The sequence below is a fragment of the Meriones unguiculatus genome, chromosome 1 (assembly GCF_030254825.1).
Source record: "Meriones unguiculatus strain TT.TT164.6M chromosome 1, Bangor_MerUng_6.1, whole genome shotgun sequence".
Lineage (NCBI taxonomy): Eukaryota > Metazoa > Chordata > Mammalia > Rodentia > Muridae > Meriones > Meriones unguiculatus.
The window spans coordinates 99,005,945-99,031,647 of NC_083349.1; the positions used below are offsets into that span (position 1 = coordinate 99,005,945).

General features: G+C 42.7%; 2 protein-coding genes across 3 annotated transcripts; both read right to left on the reverse strand.

Moving 5' to 3' along the window:
* Positions 1-10,188: 10,188 nt before the first annotated feature.
* Gemin6 (gem nuclear organelle associated protein 6) lies at positions 10,189-16,677 on the reverse strand. 2 transcript variants are annotated; one of them, XM_021634364.2, is made up of 3 exons: positions 16,395-16,677; positions 15,686-15,832; positions 10,189-12,635 (listed from the first exon to the last, which is right to left on the reverse strand). In XM_021634364.2, the coding sequence occupies exons 2-3, from the start codon at positions 15,811-15,813 to the stop codon at positions 12,260-12,262; spliced, it is 504 nt and encodes a 167-aa protein (XP_021490039.1). In that variant the 5' UTR covers positions 15,814-15,832; positions 16,395-16,677; the 3' UTR covers positions 10,189-12,259. The 2 variants fall into 2 exon arrangements, with proteins under 2 accessions (XP_021490039.1, XP_021490038.1); XM_021634363.2 differs by having other exon boundaries at positions 16,391-16,671.
* Positions 16,678-22,477: 5,800 nt separating this feature from the next.
* On the reverse strand, positions 22,478-24,948 carry LOC110547069 (tetratricopeptide repeat protein 39B-like). The gene has a single exon (XM_021634340.2). It carries the CDS (start codon positions 24,946-24,948, stop codon positions 23,134-23,136), a length of 1,815 nt encoding a protein of 604 aa, XP_021490015.1. The 3' UTR covers positions 22,478-23,133.
* Between the last annotated feature and the right edge of the window lie 755 nt (positions 24,949-25,703).

Here is a 25,703-nt window from a genome sequence, read left to right on the forward strand (position 1 = left end):
TTCAGAGGCTGGGGACACGGCTGTCAGAGCAGTGCTTGCTGTAAGAGGCCCAGGGTTGGGTCTTCAGCACCATAGAGGAACCAAGTACAGTGGCCTGGTGGTGGGTACCTGTCCCAGCTGGGTACGGAAGGGGGCTGGTGGAGACAGGCGGACCCCCAAAGCTTGATGGCAAGCCAGCTTAGCCAGACTGGTGAGTTCTGGGTTCAGTGAGAGGCTCTGTCTCAAAAATCAAAAACTAAGGTGGAGGCTAGTAGGATGGCTCAGTGGGTAAAGGTGCTTGTTTCCAGAGTTTGGTCGCCCCCAAATGGAAGGAAATAACCTGTCCTCTGACTTTCACATGCTGTGGGGCACGTTATGCTAAATAATAAATCAGTGTAATTTTTAAAATATCAAAGGTGAAAAGCAACCAAGGAAGATACTGAAGGGCTATTTCTGGCGCACACATACACACACAGTCTGTGCGGCACTGGGATCAAGGGTATGATTTTCAAATGCTCCTCAGGCTGGGTCTGTGGAGACTCTGATGACACTCTGGAGGCAGCTTGCGGGTGTCACCCAGCTGCCCCATAGATAATGGCCCTGCTCACACTGCCTTGAGCCACCATCCCCAGGGAGATGCTGCTTTCCCCTCTTAAAGCATGCCGAAACTAATCAGAAAGGCTGGAGCTTAGTTCTCTCCACGCTCAAGGGGCTTAAGAAATTTAGTAAATTAATAAAATTAAAAAGCAGATTTCATTTCCATCTCCTCCACCCCCAAGCTTGGGATAAAACTCAGGGACTCACACATGCTAGCATCTTGATGATGAGTCTGTCTGTGTCTGTGAATATCTAAGTGTTCATAAGACAGAGTGCTCCAGATGGAAACAGACAAGAGAATTTTCTTGTCACAATAATAGTTTCAGACTGTTCCAGCATGGCTGGCTTCTGCCATGTCTTTTTGGCCTCCTCCACCATCTGGGGTGGAGAAGTTGGATTTGTTTGTTTGTTTGTTTGTTTGTTTTGCAGGGCTGGGGTCTGAATCCAAGTCCTTGTGCATGCTAGGCATGTGCTGCTAGGGCCAGAGAGATTCCTTTTTGTCTCTAGACTCCATCTTAGACGCAGATACCCCCTAGCTCCAGGAAAAAGCCTGAGAAAGGTCCTGGGTAAACATGAGCCAATCAGCTTCAAGTTTGACCACATGTGGCTGAAAGGCCAGGAGCGAATGGCTTCAGATGACTAGCCAGCTGACCCCAAACAATCAACTTGTATCTCATGTAACTGCTCTGTAGCCCCCTCCCCCATCAGAAGAGTGCTTAGCTCATGGGGTTGCCATTTTCTTGAATGGTGGACCCCTGCATGCTGGAACACAGTTGCTTAATAAAATCTGTTCTTGTTTTGCATACCCTCAGAGTCTGAGTCTTGTAAGTCATTTTCAGACCCTACAGTACTACCAGCAAGCTGTATCTCTAGCCCTTATTTTTGTTGTTTTGTTTTTTGACAGGGTCGCACTGTGTGACCCAGGCCGGTATGGAACATGGTGGGGGCAGGCATGAGGGGCAGAGGCCAACATCAGGAGTCCCCATTGCCCTTTAACCTTCAGTGAGCTCACCAGTTTATTTAGACTGGCTTGCTCTCAAGCCTGAGCATACAGATTCACAGGCCTGGATGCTGGGGATTCAAACTCGGGTCCTCAGGCTTGCACAGCAAGCACTCTACCTCCCAAGCCACCTCTCCAGGCCCTCTCTTAGTTCTGTAAATATAAAGCTGCAGTGATTGGATAGCAGCCACGATGACCCACTTGTATGGTGGAACTTCTTGTCATTCCTAAATTATCACCCTGTAACATATTTGACACTGTACGTGTAGCAGTTTGATATGAATGATTCATCTTAGTCACTATTTTGTGGCTGTGAAGACACACCATGACCATGTCAAGTTTTACTTTTATAAAAGAAAGCATGTAATTTGTTAGTCCAGGGCTGGAGAGATGGCTCAGAAGGAAGAACGCTAGCTGTTCTTCCAAAAGTCCTGAGTTCAATTCCCAGCAACCACATGGTGGCTCATAACCATCGCTGGTGAGATCTGGTGCCCTCTTCTGGCCTGCTGGCACACATGCAGGCAAAACACTACATAAATTAAAAAATTGTAAATTCATTATCATGGAGTGGGTAGCATAGTGCATACAGACAGGCATGATGCTGGAGAGGTAGCTGAGAGCTCTATATCTGGATCTGCAGGCAGCAGGGAGAGAGAGAGACTCTGACCTCGCTTGGACTTTTAAAAAGTCAAAGCCTGTACCTAGTGACACACTTTTTCCAACAAGGTCACACTTCCCAAGCCTTTCCAAACAGTGCCACTCCTTGATGACTAAGCATTCAAATATATGACCTTATGGGGGCCATTATTATTCAAACCACCACAGCCCACACAAGCTCGTATATCTGAATGCTTTGTCACCAGAGAGCTGAACTGATTGAAAGGAGGGGAGAGCAGGGGTGAGGAAGAAAGGAGAGAAGAGGGGAGGCCACTTGATCAATCTTGTAACCCAAATGCGGGATAAGGAACAGGACTTAAAGTGATATTTGACATAGTACAAAAAATACATAAATATGGCATAATAAAACAAATAAACATTTTCATTAAGGACACAGCAAACCACGAGGTTTGTTTGTGTTTTGTTCTTTAAGCCAGACATGTTAGTACAGTCCTGTAAGCCTTGCCTTGGCAGATACAGGCTGGAAGATCAGGAGTTCAAGATCATCCTTAGTGCTGCCATAAGAGTGAGCAGTTTTACAACATAAAGGCAAGAAAAATACAGAAAATACACTTACTGCTACCTCCATCCTGGGCTTTACTAAAGAGGATGGACATGGTTCATTTTTCTTCCATGTTGAATAAACTGATATCACAGAGATTATCCATGCATGTTTTCCTTCTGCACTGAAGCAGCTCAAAAGACTTACATCCAGATTTACTTTGCATAAATTTTTCTTCATTTGGTCCTTGGGTTTCAGATGCATTAGATACTAGGCATAGCAGCACTTGCCTGAATGCACCTTCCAGACAAAATCTAGAAGGTACATTTTTTATTTGTTTATTTTGTATGTGTGTGTGTTGGAGTGAGGTCATGCTTGAGACATTTTATTGGGACTATCCTGTGCCTTGTAAGGATACTGAGCAGTGTCCTTAGGCTCTACTAGACCCTAATAGCTCTTTCTTTCAGCTATGACAACCAACAATGATTTTGGATGTCACCAAGTTTTCCCTAGAGGACAAGATTACCACCAGTTGAAATGAAGTTTTAAGCATAGCAAAACCTACATTTTATTTTTTATTTTATTTTATTTTATTTTATGTACATTATTATGAAGGTGTCAGATCCCTTAGAATTAGTGTTATAGACAATTGTGAGCTGCCATGTAGGTCCTGGGAATTGAACCCAGGTTCTTTAGAAGAGCAGACAGTGATCTTAAACACTAAGCCATCTCTTCAGCCCCCAAAATCTACATTTTGGAGGCTAGCAAGATGACTCAGCTGGTAAATGAACTTACTGCCAAGCCTGCAGACCTGAGTTCAATTCTCAGAACCCATATGGTAAAGAAAGAACTGACTCCCTAAAGATATAGACTAAAAATTTATCCAGTCCAAAATGTCAGTACTGCCAAGGGGGTAGAGGGACCTCTATTTAAAATGAAATAATGATCTGTTTATAAAGCGTAGCAGCTTATTATTCAAATACAGATTGTGCCAATAGACATTTTAAAATGTAAACATATTTGAGAAAACTACACGTGAAACCTCTGCCGAAGCAACTCCAACAAGCAAGTACTGCGGGGCAGACAAGACGGCTCCATGGATAAAGAAACCTGCTGCCAAACCTGACCTGAGCTGGATCCTCAGACCCACACACTAGAGGGAGAGAACCTACTTGCAACTTGGATATGTTTTAATCTGACTTCCATATAAGTGTTGTGGCTTGTGTACATGCACACACACATATACATGCATGAATGTGCACAAAAATAAGCATGTGCTATGTAAGACTATATGTTGTGCTGTATAGAAGGGTAGAGGCCAAGAAAATGATAGGCACAAATAGGAAAAAGTCATGTGTAGATGGAGAGGGATTAAAAAACATGATTTACAAGTTCCAATTTCTTTTTTAAATCACTTATTTTAAAAATGTGAAGATATGAGCCGGGCACAGTGGTGCACACCTGTAATCCCAGTGCTCTGGGAGGCAGAGGTAGGCAGATCCATGTGAGTTTGAAGCCAGCCTGGTCTACAGGGTGAGTCCAGGAGAGCCAAAACTACACAAAGAAAAAAAAAATTAAGCTGCCCATGGTGGCACACACCTTTAGTCCCAGCACTCAGGGGACAGAGGCAGGTGGATCCCTGTGAGTTCGAGGCCAGCCTGGTCTACAAAGCCATTCCAGGACAGCCAAGGCTACACAGAGAAATCATGTCTCGAAAACAAACAAAAAAATGAAGATATGATTTGTATGCGGTTGCCGTTACTAACAGCTGGCACTTCAAAACTCACGTTATCACACTTAGGCCCACATTACAATGTCTGAATCATGCACATACCATTATCTTATCTCCGTGCTAATTGAACAAAGTCCAATCAGGTAGACTTTGGCTAATATGTAAAACCAAAACAGGAACCTTAATTTCTGGGCTCAGAAATTAACTCCTCTCCCAAGGTTTACTAGAAAAAGCCACTGGTTTCAAGGGTTGTTTACTTGTAAGATTGCCAAAAGAGTGGCAAGGTGTGGCATGCTAGGTGACGGAGGATGTCACACTAACTCACAGCCGTGCTATACGATGAGCACAGAGGAACTTCCGTGTAATGAGGTCCAGAACGAAGCCACTGGTAATCACAGATGTGTCCGTGCCCTCCTGTCCGGAATGCCCCTGCGCAGCTCTGCACGTACACATAATTTTCATACCTTTTCCTACAGTGAGCATGGCTAAGAATAGACTGAGGCATGCTGTCTCACTAGACAAGAAAAAGCCAGCTTACAACCAAAATATAGCACAGTGCTATCCTGAAACCCACGGCGGGGCTGCAGAAATGCTGCCCACATCTGTTCTGAGTTTCATTCAAGCATCGCATTTAATCGGCTGCTAAAGACCAGTCAACATGGTAGAAACTGAGAGCACAAAAATAAACAAGGACACAGAACAGGTATGGCATGGACTCAGATACAATCAGTCTGGAACAGAATTTAGCCACACAGAGTGGCTAAGGCAGCTGAAGAATCTGGATACTTATTAAAACTAAAAGGAAAGGAAGTAAAGGTATCAGGTTTCCTAACTCTGCTTTTCCACTCTCAGGCCTATAGATGGAGCGCTTAGTAGGGTACTTACCTAGCATGCAAGAGGCCTTGGGTTTGATCCTCAAGTCTCTCTCTATCCAAAATAAGATGTGCTTGTTTAATGGAGTGATGGTGTACTTGAGAGGCTGAGGCAGGAGAATTGTTGCAAGTGTGAAGCCAGGCTGGGCTATACTGCAAGTACCAGGCCAGCCTGGCAAATACAGAAAGGCCAAGGTCCTTCCTATCTCAAAAAAATAAAATAAAATAAATAAAAGAGTTATACAAGCTGGGTGATGATGGTGTATGCCTCTAGTCCCAGTACTCAGAAGACAGAGACAAGCAGACAGATCTCTGTGAGTTCAAGGCCAGCCTGGTTCCAGGCTATTCAGAGAAACCTTGTCTCAAAGAAACAAAAATTAAAAAGCAGCATAAGTCTTGTACACAGAAAACTACAAGGACTGTAGTCTTCTGGGCAGGACATTTAGAGCCCTGATATGATGCTGATGGAATATAAAATGGAGTGGTTACACTGGACACTTGGCCTTTTATAAACATTCTTTTATAGTTTGTGTGTGTGTGTGTGTGTGTGTGTGTGTATACAGCACACACGTGGAGGTCAAAGGTCAACTTTCAGGGGTTGGTTCTCTCCTTCCACCTGGGGTGAAACTCACATTTGGAGCAAGTGCCTTTAACAGCTGAGCCATCTTAACAGATACAGATTCTCCCCCCATTACTTAAATATTATTATTATTGTTGTTGTTGTTATTATTATTATTATTTACAATTTATTCACTTTGTATCTCAGTTGTTGCTTCCTCCCTCATCTCCTTCCATCCCCACCCTCCCTCCCTCTTCCTCCCCTACCCCTCTTCCTAGTCCACTGATAGGGGAGGTCCTCCTCCCCTACTGTCTGACCCTAGCCTCTCAGGTTCTATCAGGACTATCTGGATCCTCTTCCTCTGTGGACTGGCTAGGTCACTCAACCAGGAAAAAGTGATCAAGGAGCAGGAAACAGAGTTCACATCAGAGATTGTCTCTTCTCCTCTTACTAAGGAACCCACATGGAGTCTAGGTCCTCTCTATGGATGGTCTTTGCTTGATGCATCAGGTCCTCTCTGTGGATGGTCTTTGGTACTGCATCTCTGCAGTACCCCCTGGGTCCTGCTTTATTTGGCTTTGTTAGTCTCCTTGTGGGGCTTGTCTCCCTGTCCCCTCTGGGTCCTTTTATATCCCCTCTTTCATAAGATACCCTGTGCTCTGTCCAAACTTTGGCTGTGAGTCGCTGCATCTGCTTCAATCCTGTGCTGGTTGGAGTCTTTTAGAGGACACCTGTGGTGGCCTCCAGTCCTGTTCCCTCTTCAACCGCTTCTCGTGTCTATCCTGTTTTCCCTTCTGAATGAGAATTAAGCATCTTCCCTAGGGTCCTCCTTGTCATTTAGCTTCTTTAGGCCTGTAGATTTTATTACGTTTATCCTATATAAAATGGCTAATATCCACTTTTCAGTGAGTATATACCATGAGTGTCTCTCTGCTTATTGGTAATAGCCAGAATCTGGTAGCAATCTAGATGCTCCCCAACTGAAGAATTATGGTACAGAAATTGTGGTGCATTTACACAATGGAATACTACTCAGCTATTAAAAACAAGGAAATCGTGAAATTTGCAGGCAAATGGATGGAACTAGAAAAGATCATCCTGAGATATCCCAGAAGCAGAGAGACACACAGGTCCTCTAAAAAATAACTTTTTGTCAGGTATACTAACACATACCTGCAATCCCAGCACTTGGGAGGCAAAGTCTGGAAGATCAGGCAATTCAAAGCCATCCACAGCTACATCCACTGTTCAAGACTAACCTAGGCTATAAGAGATCCTAGCTCAAAAATAAATAAATAAATAAATAAATAAATAAATAAAAGTTAAAAATAGATAAAACAGAATGATTAAACTACAAGGACTACAAGGAAGTGATTTCTCATGATTTATGTCTGTGGTTTATGCATGTGAGAGAGGCACGTACTGAGGTCAGACATTGATTCAGGATGTCTTCCTCAATCACGTCTCCATCTTACTTAAAAAAAAAAAAGAGTTATTTATGCATGTACCTGAATGTATGCGCACCACACTGTGCAGGAGCTCAAGGAGGCCAGAGAAGGCACAGGAACACTGACGCTGGTCCTCTGCACGTGTTCCCAACTGCTGAGCTATCTCTCCAGCCCTGTCTTAATTTTCAAGACAGGATCTATCACTAAACCTAGAGGTTGCCATTTCGGCTAGGCTGGCTAGCCAGCAGGGCCTAGGTTCTGCCTGTCTCAGCAACCTAGCACAAAGGTTCATGTTCCAGAGCAGGCATGAGTGCTGGAGACCCGAACTCAGGTCCTGCTGCTGGTGCTGGAGGAACATCACGCACTTGGCCATCTGCCCAACCCTGGGATGTCTTTCATAAAACAAAATCTCTTAACAACGGTTTATAAAGATCAACTGTATTTAGAAGTAGAAGCAATTAAATATGTACAACTGTAGACGCCCAATATACTGATTTCTCCTGAATTCTAAGCATGATTTAGATAGTAATCCTTAGCCCAAGCTAGCATTTCACACTGTCTTTCAGAGTATCATACACTTCCATCAATACTATTGAAATTAACAGTTGACTATGAAGGCTTTTAAATTTTCATTAGTGCTTTTATTTTTACGTTGGTTCGCTGGTGTGGGGTGCTTGCAGGACTCATGTCTCTGCTTCCACCCTGTGGAACTCAGGTCATCAGGCTTGGTGGCATGCGCCCTTGCCCACTGTCCCACCTCAGCAGCTCACATGATCTAAAAAGTTAATTTGGGGGAAAAAATCTATTTCAGCCATAATATCTCTGAGAAACAATAGAGATGTTTAGGAAATCAGATAAATACTGTGTGAAAAAAAATTACTACAAACTTTGCTTCTCTAACAATTTTATAAAAAGCTCAAAGCCAGCAGAACGTGGTGGCGCAAGCCTTTAATCCCAGCACTTGGAAGGCAGAGGCAGGTGGATCTCTGAGTTTGAGGCTAGCCTGGTCTACAGAGTGAGTTCTAGGACAGCCAGAGCTACACATAAAAACTCTGGCTCAAAATACAAAAAAATAAATAAATAAACAAAGCTCAAAGCTTGGCCTTTAATCCCAGTACTTGAGAGACAGAGGCAAGCAGATCTCTGAGTTCCAGGCCAGCCTGATACAACATGAGTTCAGAACAATCAGAGCTACATAATGAGCCCATGTCTCAAAAAAAAAAAAAAAAAAGCAGCTAAATATGCCTAAAGCCTTAAAGATTTACTTAGACCCTGTCTAAATTATGCATGTGTGGGTGGAGGGGGTGTCTGTGAGCACAGGTGGCCACACAGGCCAGTGTCAAATACCCCACAACTGGAGTTATATTTGGTTGCATGTCTGTGACTGTTGGGAATCAAACTTGGGTCCTCCAGAAGAGCAGTATGTGCTCTTAACCACTGAGCCATCTTGCCAGCCCAAGTCTTTTGTTTGGTTTTGTCCTTTTTTAAAGTACTATTGATGTCATGTTCAAAGGCTGCCCTGGCTGCCACCTAGAGCCAGGCATAAGCAGAGGCAGCTTTGGGAAAGACTGCCTTTGCAGAACCTGGAGCCCCAACCATCGGCGCGAAGGGTCACAAACAGCTGAACTAACCTCTCTGGGGGTGTCTTAGCTGAGGCAATGACAGGGAAACTGCCTTAGCAGCCAGTTTCCATGGCAGAGAGGAGCATTTGCCCTCTCCAGCAGGCAGGTTTTATTTGTAGGCAAATTGGTTAAACAGTCAGAGGATTCAGTTGCCAAGAAACAACATGTCCCCAACAGACTACCGACACTAATGCCCCAGAATCTGTCACTGAGCTAAGACCAAGCCTGAGTGACACTGTGGTTAATTTCCTGTATGGCTTCTTCCTTTTCAAGGGTGTCACCTGGTCAGAATAATTTCCAAGATCAAGCCGGTTTTTTTCTATTCTCCTTCCTCTATTAAATTTCTAAAGAGTCTTGGTCACTGGATTTTACTTTTTCATTTTTTATTAAATTTTTGTTTATATTTATTTATTCACTGTTTCCCAGCTGTAGCCCCCTCCCTCATTCTCTCCCAATCCCACCCTCCCTCATCTCCTCCCAAGCCCCTCTCCAAGTCCACTGATGGGGGGGTCCTCCTCCCCTTCCATCTGACCCTAGCTTATCAGGTCTCATCAGGTCTGGCTTCACTGTCTTCCTCTGTGGCCTGGTAAGGCTGCTCCCCCATCAGGGGAAGATGATCAAAGAGCCAGCCACTGAGTTCATGTCAGAGACAGTCCCTGTTCCAATTACTAGGGAACCCACTTGGATACTGAGCTGCCATGGGCTACATCTGTACAGGGGTTCTAGGTTATATCCATGAATGGTCCTTGATTGGAATATCAGTCTCAGAAAAGATCCCTGTGCCCAATTTTTTTTTTTTTTTTGGTTCTGTTCTCCTTGTGGAGCTCTTGTCTCCTTCAGATCTTTCTATCTCTCCCTACTTTCATAAGATTCCATGCACTCTGCCCAAAGTTTGGCTATGAGTCTCAGCAATTGCTTTGATATCCTGCTGGGTAGAGTCTTTCAGGAGCCCTCTGTTGTAGGTTCCTGTCCTGTTTTCTGTTTTCTCCCTCTTCTGACACCCATCCAGCTTGTCTTTCTGAGTGAGGATTGAGCACCTTTTAAATGATGATGCTTACAGCTGTGAGGAAAAGCCAGGTATGGTGGCATACACTTATAATCTCAGCACTCAGCACAGGCAGCTGAGGCAAGGTGATTGTGAGGTCAAGGGAATCAAAATCAGCAAGGGCTATCGAGTAAGAACCAAAACAACATTAAAAAAAAAAAGGCACACAGCTGGGTACGGTGGCACATATCTTTAATCACAGCACTTGGGAGGCAGAGGCAGATGGATCTCTTGAGTTTGAGAACAGCCTGATCTACAGAATGAGTTCCAGGATAGCCAGGGCTACATAGTGAGACCCTGTCTCAAAAACAAACAAAAAGAACAAAAAAAAAAAATTTGTTAACCAGCAGCCAAACTTTCAACCATAAATAATCTATTATTAGTCAGCTTTGGGTCACTAAAATTAACTAGTTAGAATAGGCTTTTTAAGAAGAGAAACTGAACTCAATGTTGGCAGTAAAGTACAGTAATATGGCATCAGTTCTATTTGGTCAGGGCTGGAGCACGTTCACATCCAGGTTTTTCCTTTCCCGGAAGCACCACAGCACAGTGAAAGAAGAGCTTACATCATCAAACAGGAGTTTAAGACCAAGTCCCACGATCCTGCCTATGGTGTTTTAAATAGGAATGGTCCCATAGTCTCAAGTGTTTGAGTACTACTAGGTCCATAGGGTGTAGCGCTATTAGTGGGTGTGGCCTTGTTGGAGGAAGTGTGTTACCTTGTGGTCACGATTTGAGGTCTCCTATGCTCAAGCTCTGCCCAGTGTGGCACACAGTCTCCTGCTGCTGCCTGTGAATCAAGCTGTAGAACTCTCAGCATCTTCTCCAGCACCAGGTCTGCCTGCATGGTGCCATGCTTCACCCCATGACGATAATGGACTAAACCGCTGAAACTGTAAGCCAGCCCAATTAAAATTTATCCTTTATAATAGTTTCCATGGAGCCGGGCGCAGTGGTGCATGCCTGTAATTCCCAGCACTCAGGGAGACACAGGCAGACAGATTGCTGTGAATTCCAGGCCAGCCTGGTCTACCAAGTGAGTCCAAGATAGCCAAGGCTTCACAGAGAAACCCTGTCTCAGGAAACAAAAACAAAAACCCAGAGTTGCTGTGGTCCTGATGTCCACAGCAATAAAACCGTCAGACACTTCTATAGGGCACACCTTTGATGACTGCCATTATGTCTCATCTCTCACTTTTGAAAAAATGACTTTTTATTTTATGTGCATTGGTGTTTTGCCTACATGCGTATCTGTGTGAGGATGTCAGATCCCTTGGAACTGGAGTTAGACAGTTGTGAGCTGTCACGTGGGTGCTGGGAATTGAGCCTGGGTCCTTTGGAAAAACAGCTAGTGCTCTTAACCGCTGAGCGATTTCTCTAGCCCCAAGTCTCTTCTCTTTTTGTTTGCTTGTTTTTTGACTCAGAGTTTCTCTGTGTAGCCTTGGCTATCCTAGACTAACTTTGCAGACCAAGCTGGCCTGGAACACAGAGATCTGCCTGCCTCTGCCTCCCAAGTACTGGGATTAAAGGAGTGCACCACCACAACCCAGCAAAAAGCAACATTTTTTTTTAATCCTTTTTTTTTTTTAAGATTTATTTATTATGTATATAGTATTCTGTCTGCATGTATGCCTGCCAGAAGAGGGCACCAGATCTCGTAATAGATGGATGTGAGCTACCATGTGGTTGCTGCGAATTGAACTCAGGACCTCTGAAAGAGCAACCAGTGCTCTTAACCTCTGAGCCATCGCTCCAGCCCCCTAATCTTTTTCTTTTTTTTTTTTTTGGTCTTTATGTGTACTGGTATTTCAGTTGCATATATGTCCATGTGAAAGTGAAAGACCAACATTTTAAGAACAGAGATATAGTTAGTCAAGGGACCTGAGACTCTGATTTTTACCTTAATATCTTATATTGAAATTTATAAATTTATTTCACATTGTTACACCTATTCAAAACGCATTCTTGCCTCACAAAAAAGGTGATTTACCCTCATCACAAAAAGCTCCTTACAAGTCTGACTTTCTTGTGTTAATTTCAGTGCATAGAATGTTATTCATGTACCCTTCATTTCTCAAAGAAATCAGCACTCATGATCTCATCTGAGTTTACAAAAACTTAAAATATGCACACACACACACACACACGCTTCTGAAGCCCTATAATACAATCAACTTACATTCGAAGTATTTAATACAGAACCAAACAGTGATGTCATTTGGGTCGGGTTCATAGTGCTTGGTCTCTCACTGGAAAGCTGAACTATGTCCTTGAATAAGATCCTGAACACGGGACAGGATGATCTCATTAGAACTGCTGCAGTTCTCTGGAGCATATGGGGGCTCTATCGTCAGAACCCCAGCCACACAGAGAGTCCTTTGTGCATCTCCCTGTTCAGTGACAGGAATGTGGTTCTTCTCAAGCCATTTCTTTAGGCTATTTTTTTTCTTTTCCAGATCCTCAGGGCTGTATCCTTTAGAATCTCCAGATGTGAACAAATGAACCAGCTTCTCTCTTACTCTATGGTCCACTTCACTCACAGCTTCCACAGTCTGCACAGAATGTCCCATAATTCCAGTCACAGACAATCTGCCATTTTCAAGGAAGTTCACAAGGACAATACTGTAAAGAAAAAATAAGTTTAGAGCAGATTTTCAAAAGAAAAAACTCAAGAACTATGAAGAAGCAGTGGAATGGGAGCATCACCAACCCAAACAGATCCTTGGACAAAAGGGAACAACTGTCCCTGTTAAAAATTAATCATCTTACCACCAAGTGCTTCTCTTTGTTCCACAAGTATTCACCGAGATCCTAAACGTTTACACATTTGGCCTAGCTAATCATTACAGGACACAGCTATTGAAGTATCTAAAGAGTGAAACGCTTGGAGTGCATGCTTAGCACAAAGACAGAAAAACATAAAAAGGGTTATAAATGCCTTCTATATGTATAAGACAAGGCAAACATTTAACTGTAGAATTAAAAACAAAAGTAGATGAAGCTGTGTCGAGGAGTGAGGCTGGATCCCTATCCCTAGCAGCCCAGGTGGAATCCCAGCATGTGGGCATCACAGAAGATCCCCAGAGCCATGTGGCTGGTTAGCCTAGCCACATGGCAAGCTTTGGGTCCAGGTAGGAAACCCCGCCTGTGTTCCTGCTTAACTGCACTGCACCTGCCACACATGAATATGCTTATATACATGCACACAGACCGCAGACATAAACCTGTGAAGAAAAATAAACGTCAAAGCTGAATACACAAAACAAAGCATAAATTTAAAGAAATTTTAAAATATTTAAAAATTCAAACTCAAAAAAATTAAAGCAGAAGCCAAAGGATCATCGAACCCAAAGTTGAAGGTGGGTAAACTGAGTGGTAGAGTCTGTGTCTGGCATGTATGAGGCCCTAGGTTCAATCCTTAGCACCAAGTACACACATGCATACGTGTACTCTCAAAGTTTTCTCTTTTTGTTTTTCCTTTTTTTTTTCTTTCCAAGATAGGGTTTTTCTGTCTTAGCCTTGGCTGTCCTGGAACTTACTCTGTAGACCAGGCTGGCCTCAAACTCACAGAGATCTGTCTGCCTCTGCCTCCCAAGTGCTGGGACTAAAGGTGTGTGCCACCACACTGAGCCCCAAGTTGTTCTTTGAAAAACAAAACAAAACCAAAATTCACAAACCTTAGGCAAGACAGACAAAAGGGACACAGTATTAGTAATAAGGCAACACACTTTAAATATTATGAACATATTTATGACAATAATTCTGAAACTTAGAAAACTTCCACAACAGACCTCAGTGGCAAAGACATATAATCCCAGCTATTCTTAAGGATGAAGTGTGAGGATCAAAACTCAAGGCTTGCCTGGGCAACTTGGTAAGGCCCCTACCTTTTTGTTTTTGTTGTTTGTTTGATTTCTTCTTTTGAGACACTGTATAGCCCTGCCTGTAACTCATTTTATAGACCAAAATAGTCTTAAAAGACAGAGATGGTCCTGCCTCTGATTCCTAAATCCTACGATTAAAGGTTTAGTGGCCACTTCTGCCATATATAAGTGTATATATATATATATATAATATATATATAATATATATATTTTTTTCTTTTTAAGAGTTAGGCCATTTGTCATAAACACAGACAATTTCTGACTAACAGAAAAGAAGTTGTAAAGTCATTACAGAGTAGCCACCCATCACTAAGCTAACCCCAAAGTTGCACATACTGATGGTGCTTTTGTCAAAACTAAGTTTATACTAACCAAACCACAGATGTTATTTGGCATTGCCTTTTCCATGGATGTCTTTTTTCTGTTCTAGAATCCAATCCAAGATCCTAGGTTACATTTCCAATCCAAGATCTTAGGTTTCATTTAGTTCTCCTCTGATGTTTTTCAGTTTCCTTGCTATCCTCTGATCTGTTTTTCAATCTTAATTTGCTTCCTATAATCTCGAGAGTTTTGAAAAGTACTAGTGAGCTGTTTTTAGAGTGTCTCAGTTTTTGGCTGTGAGGAGTTTTCTCATAAATATGCTAAGAATTATGAGGCTTTGGAGAAGAGTAGTAAGGAAGTGAAATTCTTTATTTTAAAAACAAGGTCTCTTTGTAGGAGACTATATATTAACAATCTGGGTGTTTGTACTCATAAATGGAATTAGCTTAATAGCCTTTTTGTAATCTTGTCCTCAGTTTCTGGTACTAGCTTCAGCCTGGTATGAGAGCTCATGCCTATAATCACAGTGCCCATGAAGCTGAAGTAGGAAGATTTTGAGTTTGATACATTTCATGCTAAATACAGAGAATGGGAGACAGAGGGTACGATATAATCCTCCTCCACAGTTTTTCCAAAATTCTACTTGGTACTTCAATAAAGTATAGATTTTGCCAGTAAATGGTATTGGCATTTTCCCTCTACGAAGCCTCAGCCCTTTTTTACTTTTTGAGATAATTTCTTGAAACTCACTATCCTAGTCTCAATATATGGAAGATAGACATAGAAGAATCAGGAGTTCACATTTATCCTCAGTACACAATGTGGCCAGCCTGAGTTATGTGAGACTTATTTAAAAAAAAAAAAAAAGAAAAAAGAAAGAAAGGAAGGAAGGAAAAGAAAGAAAGAGAGAGAGAGAGAGAGAGAGAGAAAGAAAGAAAGAAAGAAAGAAAGAAAGAAAGAAAGAAAGAAAAAGGCTGACTGCAGTGTCCTAGCATTCAGGAAGTAAAGGCAGATGAATCAGAAGTTTAATGTCATCTTTAGCCATACAGCCCACTCAAGGCCAGCCTGGGCTACATGAGACCCTGTGAAAGAAGAGTTAGGAGAGGAGAGAATGTATATTTTTTTATTCCTATAATTGTGTATAGTTTGCTATAGTAATCCGTAGTTAAAACGGCATTTAGCTCAAAAGCAATTGTTTTGTTTGTTTCTCAAGACAGAGTTTCTCTGTGTAACCCTGGCCTGGCTGTCCAGGATTCACTTTGTAGACCAGTTGGCCTCGAACTCATGGAGACGCCTATCTCTGCCTTCTTGAGTGCTGAGATTGCAGGCATGTACTACCACACCAGGCTCAAAAGCCATTCTTATGGTGGGGGAAATAACCAGCTTCTCATTGGTCTGCCTTCTCATCTTGGATATCCAGGCCAGTAAAAAGGACTGTCATTTCAGGAAGGTAAGATGGATACTCACTTGGCAGAGACTGGGTCTGTAGTTAAAAGCCATCCTTTGTACTCTTTCTTCTCACTGGCTATCACTCTGACTTCTTTATAAACATAATCTTCCCATTCTAAGGGGCTTTTCTTCATCCATTCACTCATGGTTACCAGCTGGCCAGATCTAAAACCAATACCGATTTGGGTTAATTACTATACATATTCCACACAAGCAAGTGTCTTAACCCTTAATCGCCATTCTGGAAGTAGCAAATCTGTAATTTGCCTCAAATCAACAAACTTTTTTAATACAAGTAAGAATTAACACACAGAGCCGGTCTTGGTAACTCACACTTACTGTCATACCACACCGAGAACATCAGTTTGAGACACAGTGCGGTTTTCCAGTCTCAAAAGGAACAATAAACAAACAAAAAGCCTATTTTTGGTATAAGAAACTGATACTAAGATTCTTGAGAATTTTATTTTTTTTACCATATCCGGAAAAAGAAAAGTTATTTATAATTCAGCCTGAGCTACCGAATGGCAGCAGGTGTGATTCTGCAACTCCTCTGATGTCTACTCCTCCCTCTTCTCCCAATTCCGGTACCGCTTTCAGCCTGGCTTTGAACTCTGGCCTCCAGATGACACTCAAACCCTTCAGCTCCGCTTTCCTTCGATAAAAGGATTTCTCCGTAAACCCCTTACAGGCATAACTGAAGCGGAGTTCTCGGATTCCTACCTACTCTCTCTGGAGGAGTTTGCGCCGATGTCCATGGAGAGCGCTGAGGGCGGGCCAGCGAGGCTCTCGAGTTAGAAGGCCGGGTCCTGCACTGTGGCCACCACTCGCGCAACTGCTGCACGCAACTGTGCAGCGTACGCACGCCGGCTGCTTACTCCCGACAACCCAGGGAGACGCCGCAGAAACGCCTCACTACATCCCTACTCAGCTCACACGCGACCAGGCTGTCTTGAGTCGGCCCGCCTGCGACCAGCATGCTTTGCTCCTGACGTCATTTCCTTCCCCCAGAATCCTCGGTTCTGTAGTCCTTTGCCTCCTTCCAACTACTGGGCGGAGTCACTTGCCGTGCAGGTTGTATACTAGGAGGTCTGAGTTCACTCAGCCACCGTGAACATTTCAAGTACTCTTTGTAAGAGGAAAATGTTCGTACTATGTCCTTAAGGCAAGTGGGTATGAAAATGCGATTTTGCCATGGATTCAACCGAATGCTCTCTGGGTAAATCTTAAAGCTCCAGAAGCTGAAGTGAATGGCGTAGATTCTTATTTGGCTCTTTGGGGGCAGATAAAATGCGATTTTAGGACGTGCTCTCAGTAAATCCCAAGGGCGGTGCGAAAATCGGGATGATCGGCGCTGGATTGTGTTGAATACCGTCACTCATTACAAACCACTTTGGTGGAAAGGGATACAGCCCTTGCTTCTGTTTCAGATTTTTGGGCACGTGGTTAATTGGGCTCTGACATACTGCAGAATCTTTTTCGAGACTGTGATACTGAAAAGTGATGCAAGGTAGTAAATGCTGAGATCCTGCCGATACGAAAAAAACCAAAGGTGATGAACAAAAATTGAGCTAAAAGACTGTCAAGCAAAAGAGCAAAAACAAAACAAAAATGAATCAGCTTTTCATTACTACCTGTAATTTCATATTAAATAATCCTTCTGAAAACCTTCACTCATTGACTGACTGACTGCTTATATTAAGGAGCTTTCAGGAATTAAGTTAAGACTTTGCCAGCTAAAACCCTCTGTAAATCTACAAAGGGCTAATGTAAATTCCAAGTTATTAGAGTGTGGGAAAAAATGTTTGACCTTTTAAAAACGCAGAAGAGCTACACATGTTCACTTGCATTTTAAACTTCATTCTTTCCTGCAAAAGGCTTGGCCTTATGTTTCCTTTCTCTTTCAAGACAGGGCTACTTCCCTACCCTGTCCAAACATCAGAAATTTAAGTTGCCTTTGGGCCACACGTAGTACACTGGCCTTTCTTAATCCCAGTATATGGGAGCAGAGGTTGGTGGAGTTCGAGACCAGCCCTGTCACCAAAAAATAAATAAGCAAACAAATAAACAAAAATTCAGGTGCAAGTATTGTGTTGCAACTAGGTAAAAGATATTTAAAGTATTCTAGCTTTTCTAGCCATTAGAAGTGTCTCTCCTCTATGTATATGTTTATCCATCAAGAATATTTTGTTGAGGGACTAGGAATAGCTGTATTACAAAAGCCCAGTTTGGTGGTGTTCATTTGTAATCCCATGGCTGGGAAGTTGAAACAGAAGGATTGCTGGGGCTCACTAGTCATATTGTCAAGGTTTAGGCCAATAAGATCTTGTGTTACTGAAGGTGGGTGGATTTCCTGAGAATGACAGCTGAGGCTGCCTTACACACAGAGAAGGAACAGAAAAAAAAAAATTTTGAAACAGTTCAGTGGTTAGAAGTCCTAGCTGTCCTTCAGATGGCCGGGATTAAATCCCCAGTCTCCACACAGTGGCAGGGGCTGATACACTCCTCTGGTCACCAGGCGCCTATGTGGTGCTCAGACTTACATGCAAGCTTAAAATATTGGGCTGGGGTAAGGGCTGTTAGTAAAGTGCTTGCTTGCACTGAAAGCATGAGAATCTTGGCCCACCTCAAAGACAGATGAACCCCTCTAGTTCGGTGAGATGACAAGTGGTAAAGGAACTTGCTGCTATTGACGATGACTGAAGTTTGATCTCTGGGACATTTGTGGAAGGAGAGAACTAACTCCTGCAAGTTCTTTGACTTATGTACACACACACACGTTTTTAAAAGATGTACTTATACACATGAGCATTCTATTTGCATGGATGCCTGCATGATAGAAGAGCACAGCAGATCCCAGTAAAGATGGTTGTGAGCCACCGTGTGGTTGCTGGAAATTAAACTCAGAACCTCTGGAAGAGAAGACAGTGCTCTAAACCACTGAGCTATCTCTCCAGCCCTGTTGGGAGTGATGGTGTATACCTTTAATCCCAGCAGTAGGGAGGAAATGCCAGGCAAGGCTACCTAGAGAGACCCTGTCTCAGAAAACAAAACAAACAAAACCAAGGTAGAGGGCTTGTGAGACTGCTCAGCATGTAAAGTCCTTGCTATGCAACCATGAGGTCCTGAGTTTGGATCCTCTGCACTCACATAAAAGCCTGGCATGGCAGCATGCATCTGCCACCTCAGGGCTTAGAGGGGAACAGTGACTGCTCGATCCCAGGCCAGCTAGCCAGCTGTGTCAGCCAAAGCATCAAGTTCCAAGTTTTGTGAGAAGGTCTGACTCAAAAAACAACGTAGAAGCTGGGTGTAGTGGCACAGGCTTTTAATCTCAGCAGTTAGGAGGCAGAGCCAAGTGGATCTCAGTGAGTTCAAAGCCAACCTCGTCTACAGTATTGAGTTCCAGGATAGCCAGAGCTACATGGAGAGACCGTGTCTCAAATAATAATAGTAAAGATTAATAGTAATAAGTGATTTAGGAAGATATCTTAATGTCAACCTCTCTCTGCTACACGTGCCTGCCAGGCCATCACATGTGCATACATGCATATAATACACACACATACACACACAAACACAGCAGGAGAAGTGACTCAGGAAAATGTGACAATGACCCTAAGTCCTCTGCATGTGTTCACCCACACAAATGTACATACCCACATACATAAAATACTGCTATAGTTTTGTTGCTATGTTTTCTGCTGTCAGAATTATCTGTTTTTAGGTGGGGTCTAGTTTAGCCCATCCTGTTGTTGAACTTGCTGCAAAGCTGCGGCTAGCCTTTATTCCCAAGTACTGAGATTATAAGCATCCATTACCATGCATAGTTAAAAACCGAGACTTTTTTTCTTTGTGTATGTGTTTGCTTGCATGTGAGCACACAAAGTGTGGGTAAATGTGATTCCACTGATTGGATTTTAGTCACCTCATATAAAAATGAAAATGTGTGATTAGATAATCCAAAATTGTTTCAGCTCTAAAATTTTATAACTAAGACATCACTAACCCTAGAAGCCCTCTGATGGTGAGCAGGGGCCATGTTTTGTTTCATTGGCAACCATGTACCTCACAACCAGCTCTATCCCTGACATATAGTAGGTGCTCAGCTTATATTGATTTTTTTCCTTTTTTTTTTTTTTTCCAAGACAGGGTTTCTCTATGTAGTCCAAGCCATCCTAGAACTCACTTTGTAGACTAGGCTGGCCTTGAACTCAGATATTCACCTGCTTCTCTGCCTCCCATGTGCTGGGATTAGGTGTGTGCCACCATGCCTGGCTGATTAAATAGAATTTTTTTAAAAAAATAAATTATTGTCTTTTGAGACAGGCTCTCACTATGTAGTCCAGGCTAGCCTAGAACTCAAGATCTTCCTGCATCAGCCTTCAGAGTGCTGGAACACCATCACACCAGACCACATTTGATTTCTATAAGAAAACTTCTGTGTTTGAGCTGGGGCTGTAGCCCAGTTGGTAGAGTGCGTGTATGAATGCCTAGGTTTGATCCCAGCACTGTACAAGCTTGGAGTAGTGCTGGATACTTGATGCTATGTAATCATAGCATCAAGAGAGACTGGGGTGGTAAGGAGGGACACACAACAGGACGCAGGGACACACCTATGCCAGGCACTGTAAGAACTCATCAACATCAACGATATATAGAATGGGGGGGCATTGGGAGGTCCAGAGTTTCAAGCATGTTAGTTAAGTCCTTTATCATTGAACTATATCCCAACCCTAAAGGTTAACATTAATAATGGTTTATTGTTGTTCTTACTGTTATATTGACAGGAGTCTCACTTTGTTACCCTGACTACTCTCTAGCAACCCTCTAAAAGGGTACTGTATGTTCCTGTCTTTTTAATGCATGAATAAATAGGCTTGTAGGTAATTGTCTATTTTTATTTTTTACTGTGTAATGACATGATTAAATCAAGAGCCTGACAGTTGTGGCCCATGCCTTTGATCCCAGCACTTGGGAGGCAGATGCAGGCAACTCTCTGAGTTTAAGGCCAGCCTGGTCTGCAAAGTGAGTTCCAGAACAGTCAGGGCCACACAGAAAAACCCTGTTTTGAAAAAAAAATAAGATAGGTAGATAGATAGATAGATAGATAGATAGATAGATAGATAGATAGATAGATATGCAAAGAATGGATGCAAGAAGGGGGTTAGGAATACAAAAGTTCATGTAAAATAAACTATGTGCCCAAACAAAGCAAAGAATGATATTCAGAAAAACACCTCCAGAACACCATATCTTTAATATAAAATCCAATTATAAAATGATGGGTCTTTGAACTGAGTAGGATTATGTGCCTTGCCCAGGGGAAAGGTTCACAACCTCAGAGAACCAGGATTGATTTCTCCGGCATCAATTTAAGCTCATCTTGTTTTCCTAAAATGAAGACACTTTTACGAACTCTAAAGCAATAAATGAAAAGTATGAAAGTTACTTTTGTTTTTGTTTTTGAGACAGTCTTGTGTAGTTCAGGTTAGCTGCTAACTCACTTGTAACCCAGGATGACCCTAAAACCCTGATCCTCTGTCATCACTTCCCAACCGATGGGATTAGACACAAGAGAATAGCCTGTTACATAAGACCCTGTCTTGAGAGAAAAACAAAACAAAACAAAACAAAACAAAACAACTATGGGGTTGGAGAGATGGCTCAGCAGTTGAGTGCAGTGCTCTTCCAGATGGACTCAAGTTTGGTTCCCAGCACCCACGTCAAGCAGTTCACAGCTGCCTGTAACTCCTCTCTCACTTGCATTCTCTCTGTCTCTGTCTCTTTCTCACTCACTCAGACACACACACACACACAGATACACATTAAAAATAATTAAAATCTAAAAAACCAAGCATTGCTAAATCTGAAATAACTTGCCATCTCACTGTGCTCCATTTAGTCATTTGGACACAACACTCATTAAGCATTAAGATAGCATGTTTTTAGCAATCGTAACTTAGAAAGTTAAAAAGCTACATAATTATTTTTGGCGGGGTGCTGGGGATCAGACTCAGGGTCTTGCACATTTTAGGCAAGCACTTTTATAACCAAGCAACATTGTCACTATCAACCTCACTTTTTGTTTTGTTTCACTTACACAAGGTCTTTCTGTGTGGCCCAGGAATGGGTGGAAGATGAATCCACCTGCCTCAGCCTGCGAGCAATAGGGTTATAAGGCTACATCACTGTGTCTGCTTCTCTCCTAGCATTTGTTTCAAGGGCGAGGATATACTCAGCCCAACTTACTGCTCTGGAAACTGGGGACCAGTTTTTATCCCTGAGGCAGGTAAAACAACACCCAAATCTCTTACTACTATTTGCTCTCAGATTGGCCAATCAAATGGCTTACTGACGTTGAAGAGCTGGCTGGTATCAAGATAGAAATTACACCTCAGAGAAGACAGTGAAAGCAAGGGGTAGTCAGTCACTAACTGTACCTCCAACAGCCTCACCTTTGTCCCTTAAAAATGTTTATTCATTTTCAATTGTTTCCGTTGTGTGAAATATGCCTGTGCTTGCTTCTTCCCACACGTGCACACGTGTATGTGTGTGCCTGTGCATGTGGAGGCCTGAGGGTGGTGTTAGCAGTCTTTGATTGCTCTCCACCTTGTTGAGGCGGCCTCAACTGAACCTACAGCTCTCAGACGTGGGCTCGTCTAACTAGCCAGATTGTTCCTGGGACACCCATCTCCTCCCACCTCTTACAGGAATTTACCTGGGTTCTGGGGAACCACACTCTAGTCTTCATGCTTACGTGGCAAATTTGCCAAGCTTCGCTAAGCCATTTCCCTGGTGTTTTTTGTTTGTTTTGTTTTTTGTTTGTTTACCCAATGGTCTAGCATCATCTTGATTTCCTCCAATTATCATCATAGGGATTATGTGTGGATGGAGACTTCTTTCTTCTCTATTCTCTGGCAAATTATAAATTCAAAATAAAGCGTCCTAGTATTCCTTATGTAAAAGTGTAAAAAATATTCCTTATCACACAGGGGAAAATCATCTTCGATATAAAGGCCCATGAAAACGATTGTTTATAAGGGAAAACCTTTCAGAGTTTATACTACCGAGTGTGCCATTATTTTTGAAACAGTAAGATACTGAGGTCATTTCTTTAACAGGTAAACATTCACTCTGTTATGTGCAAGATGTATTCAGTATCTAGTGGGAGGCGAAACCTTTGGAGGTTTTCAAACTGTTAACATAATAACTCATCTTTTTGCAATGTACAGCATTTGCCTTTCCTTTTCCAAGAATGTGCATCACTCCGTTTTTTTGTCTAAGCATTTTATGGGTAAGGAGGAGGAGAGGGGGCAAAGAAATGGCATATTCCTTTCTTATCAGATTCTTAGCGCCTGCCTCTTGGATTTTTGCTTTCCACGAAGGAATTACTTTTCTACCCACTAATGACTTGACTGATCGTAGATCTCACACTTCTACTGAACTAAAGTACACTGGGTTAAGAATCACTTTTCTAATTTAGAGATCTGCTCAAGGGCAACGTGAGCCCTGAACTGTAGCCGGGCTTCCATGGAGTAGTCTTTGTAGTTCTTTATGTGGTCCAGGTTCTTCATGGCACTGCTGTAGTCTCCCTTCAGGTAGTGCAGCATTCCCAGCTCATAGTAACTGTACGGCACCAAGTAGCGGTCATATTTTAACATTTTCTCCTTCTTGATAACACGAATAAAGTAGTGCTCAGCCTTCAAGTGTTTGCCTAAGTGTTTCAGGCACAGACCTTTCAGCAAGTTTAGCAAACTCATGTCATCTGTGCCATACTCCTCGCTTGGATTCTCACTCAAAAGGTCTTTTCCTCTGTCAATTATTGCTAGCCAACTTGAAATAAGCTCTATTTTCTTGCTCATGACTCGGAAACCACTCCAGGCGTAAATGAATTCCAGAAGGGGCTGTGCTGTAAACCAGCCTGTTGTGGAACCGTAGCGCTGACTTTTCTCAGCAATAAACTTTTCTATTGGCAGAGAAGAGCCTAAAATTTTGATTCTAAGGCTATCCACATGTAAGAAGACAGATCTCATTTTCTCAGTTTCTGATTCCACATAATCAGGAGGAAGCAAGGCCAGTATTATAGCTTTGCTGTACATATATATTGCCTTAGACCACCTGCTATGCTGAGACAGTAGATTGGCGTATTTGTATGCCTGCTTCCAATTCTGCAGGAAAATGTGGCACCACATGAGTTCCCAGTAACAGAGGTGGTGGACCTGCTTCCACTCGTTCTGAGTAAGGATGCACTCTTGTAACCTTAACTGTGCGGTTTCAAAATTTCCATTTAGCATGCTAAAACGTGCACGAAAAAATTTAAGTACAACACAGTTGGGGAATCTCTCCAGGTAGATTAGGAAGAGACTCTCTGTGGCAGTAGTGGAAACCTTTTCAACACCAACAACTACACGTACATAATTGTAATAAAATAGAAGAGTGAAAACGCTTAAGATGTTATTTATGTGGGGTTCGGATGCACTCTCGTGAAGCAAAGCCAGGCCCACTTCTCTGTCTCCAGAATAGCCAACCATGTTAAGAAGTTTAAGTGACGCTGGTGGCACAAGTGAAAACATCAGATTGAATACACCAAGTCCAAATTTGACCCCTCCATCCAGGTGTCTGTGGGCTTTGCTCTGGTTGTCAGGCATAAGTGCTAAGACCTGTTGGCAGTCTTTGTATATTTGGAAGCTTGACCCAAAGTTCATGCCACTTTTAAAAAAACTCAGCAAACTGTCGTCCTGTATAAATGTTATGGCAGACTTCAAGATCAAACACTCGGCATAACAGACTTCTGCATGCAATTCCTCCTCTTTGATAGAGTTTATTCCTTGCCTACTCACTAGGCGAGATAAAGTCGTCATCCTAGGTCTTTTTCGGAAATTGTTGCAGGTTTTCAAAGCATCCTTTGCAGCATTAATTCCAATCTGAATATCCTGTGGCTCAAAGGTCAGGATGGCCTTGACAACCATAAGCATACTGTATATTAGGGCGTGGTATGGGCTGTTTTTTGACCACGGTTGAATAAGATTGATGGCATCTGAGAATCTGTTATTTAGAAACAAATACAACCCAGTTGTGCATTCTTCCAAGGATGAAAAGAGGTTCATTGTTGTTGCCACAGGGATACTTTCATGGGCATCCTCAAACTTGTCCTCTGCTTCACTTTCTCTTAGACTGAGTGATCTGGTTACTCGGGGCATTCTATCACTTTCCCCTTCACTTAGACTAAAGGACATATTTAACATGCTCTCATCATTCTCATTCTTTAGGAACTGTGACATGTTTGCTTCCTTGCTTAGAGGTAGGAATGTCTGAAGTGGAGTTGCAATGACAGTAGCTGCTGCACTCCTGACCAGGGTCTCCTCTTCCACACAAAGCTCAGTCAGAAGTGTCGCTGTTAAAATGGAGGCAAACGCAAGACTGGCTGTGAGATTCAGGGTTAGGGTATTCTCTACGGTCTATGTCAGACAGGGAGAGGATCACTTACGTACCCAGAAGATGGGTTTCAAAAAGTTCACCTAGAATGGACTAAAAAACCTCACCACTCAAAAGAAAAACTTTTGTAAGCAGCAGAGTTCCTCTGTACCTAGTTAGTACAGATTGCATTAAGTTCACACTCTGTGTGTTTTGTGGTAGAACTCTACTAGGATAGCTGCATAGTCTCTCAAAAGGAGACAAGGATCTGTTTAGAGAGGATTCCTATACCAGATTAAGGAAGGTGTGTATTGTCTAGTCCAAAAAGCAAAGATTATTAGAAGGAAAAAGCCTTCCCAACTATTCTTAACACTGTGCCTATATTGTCACTGAAACTAGGTTTTCTGTTTGATTGAATGTTTGTGGGAGGTTTTGAGATAAGGTCTCTCTACTTAGCTCTGGCTGTCCTGGAACTCACTCTGTAGACCAGGCTGGCCTGAAATCACAGAGATGCACCTGTCTCTGCCTCTCAAGTGCTGGGATTAAAGAAATGAGTCCCCATGCCCATCAAAGAAACACAACTTTTCAGCCAGGTGGTGGTGCACGTCTTTAATCCCAGCAC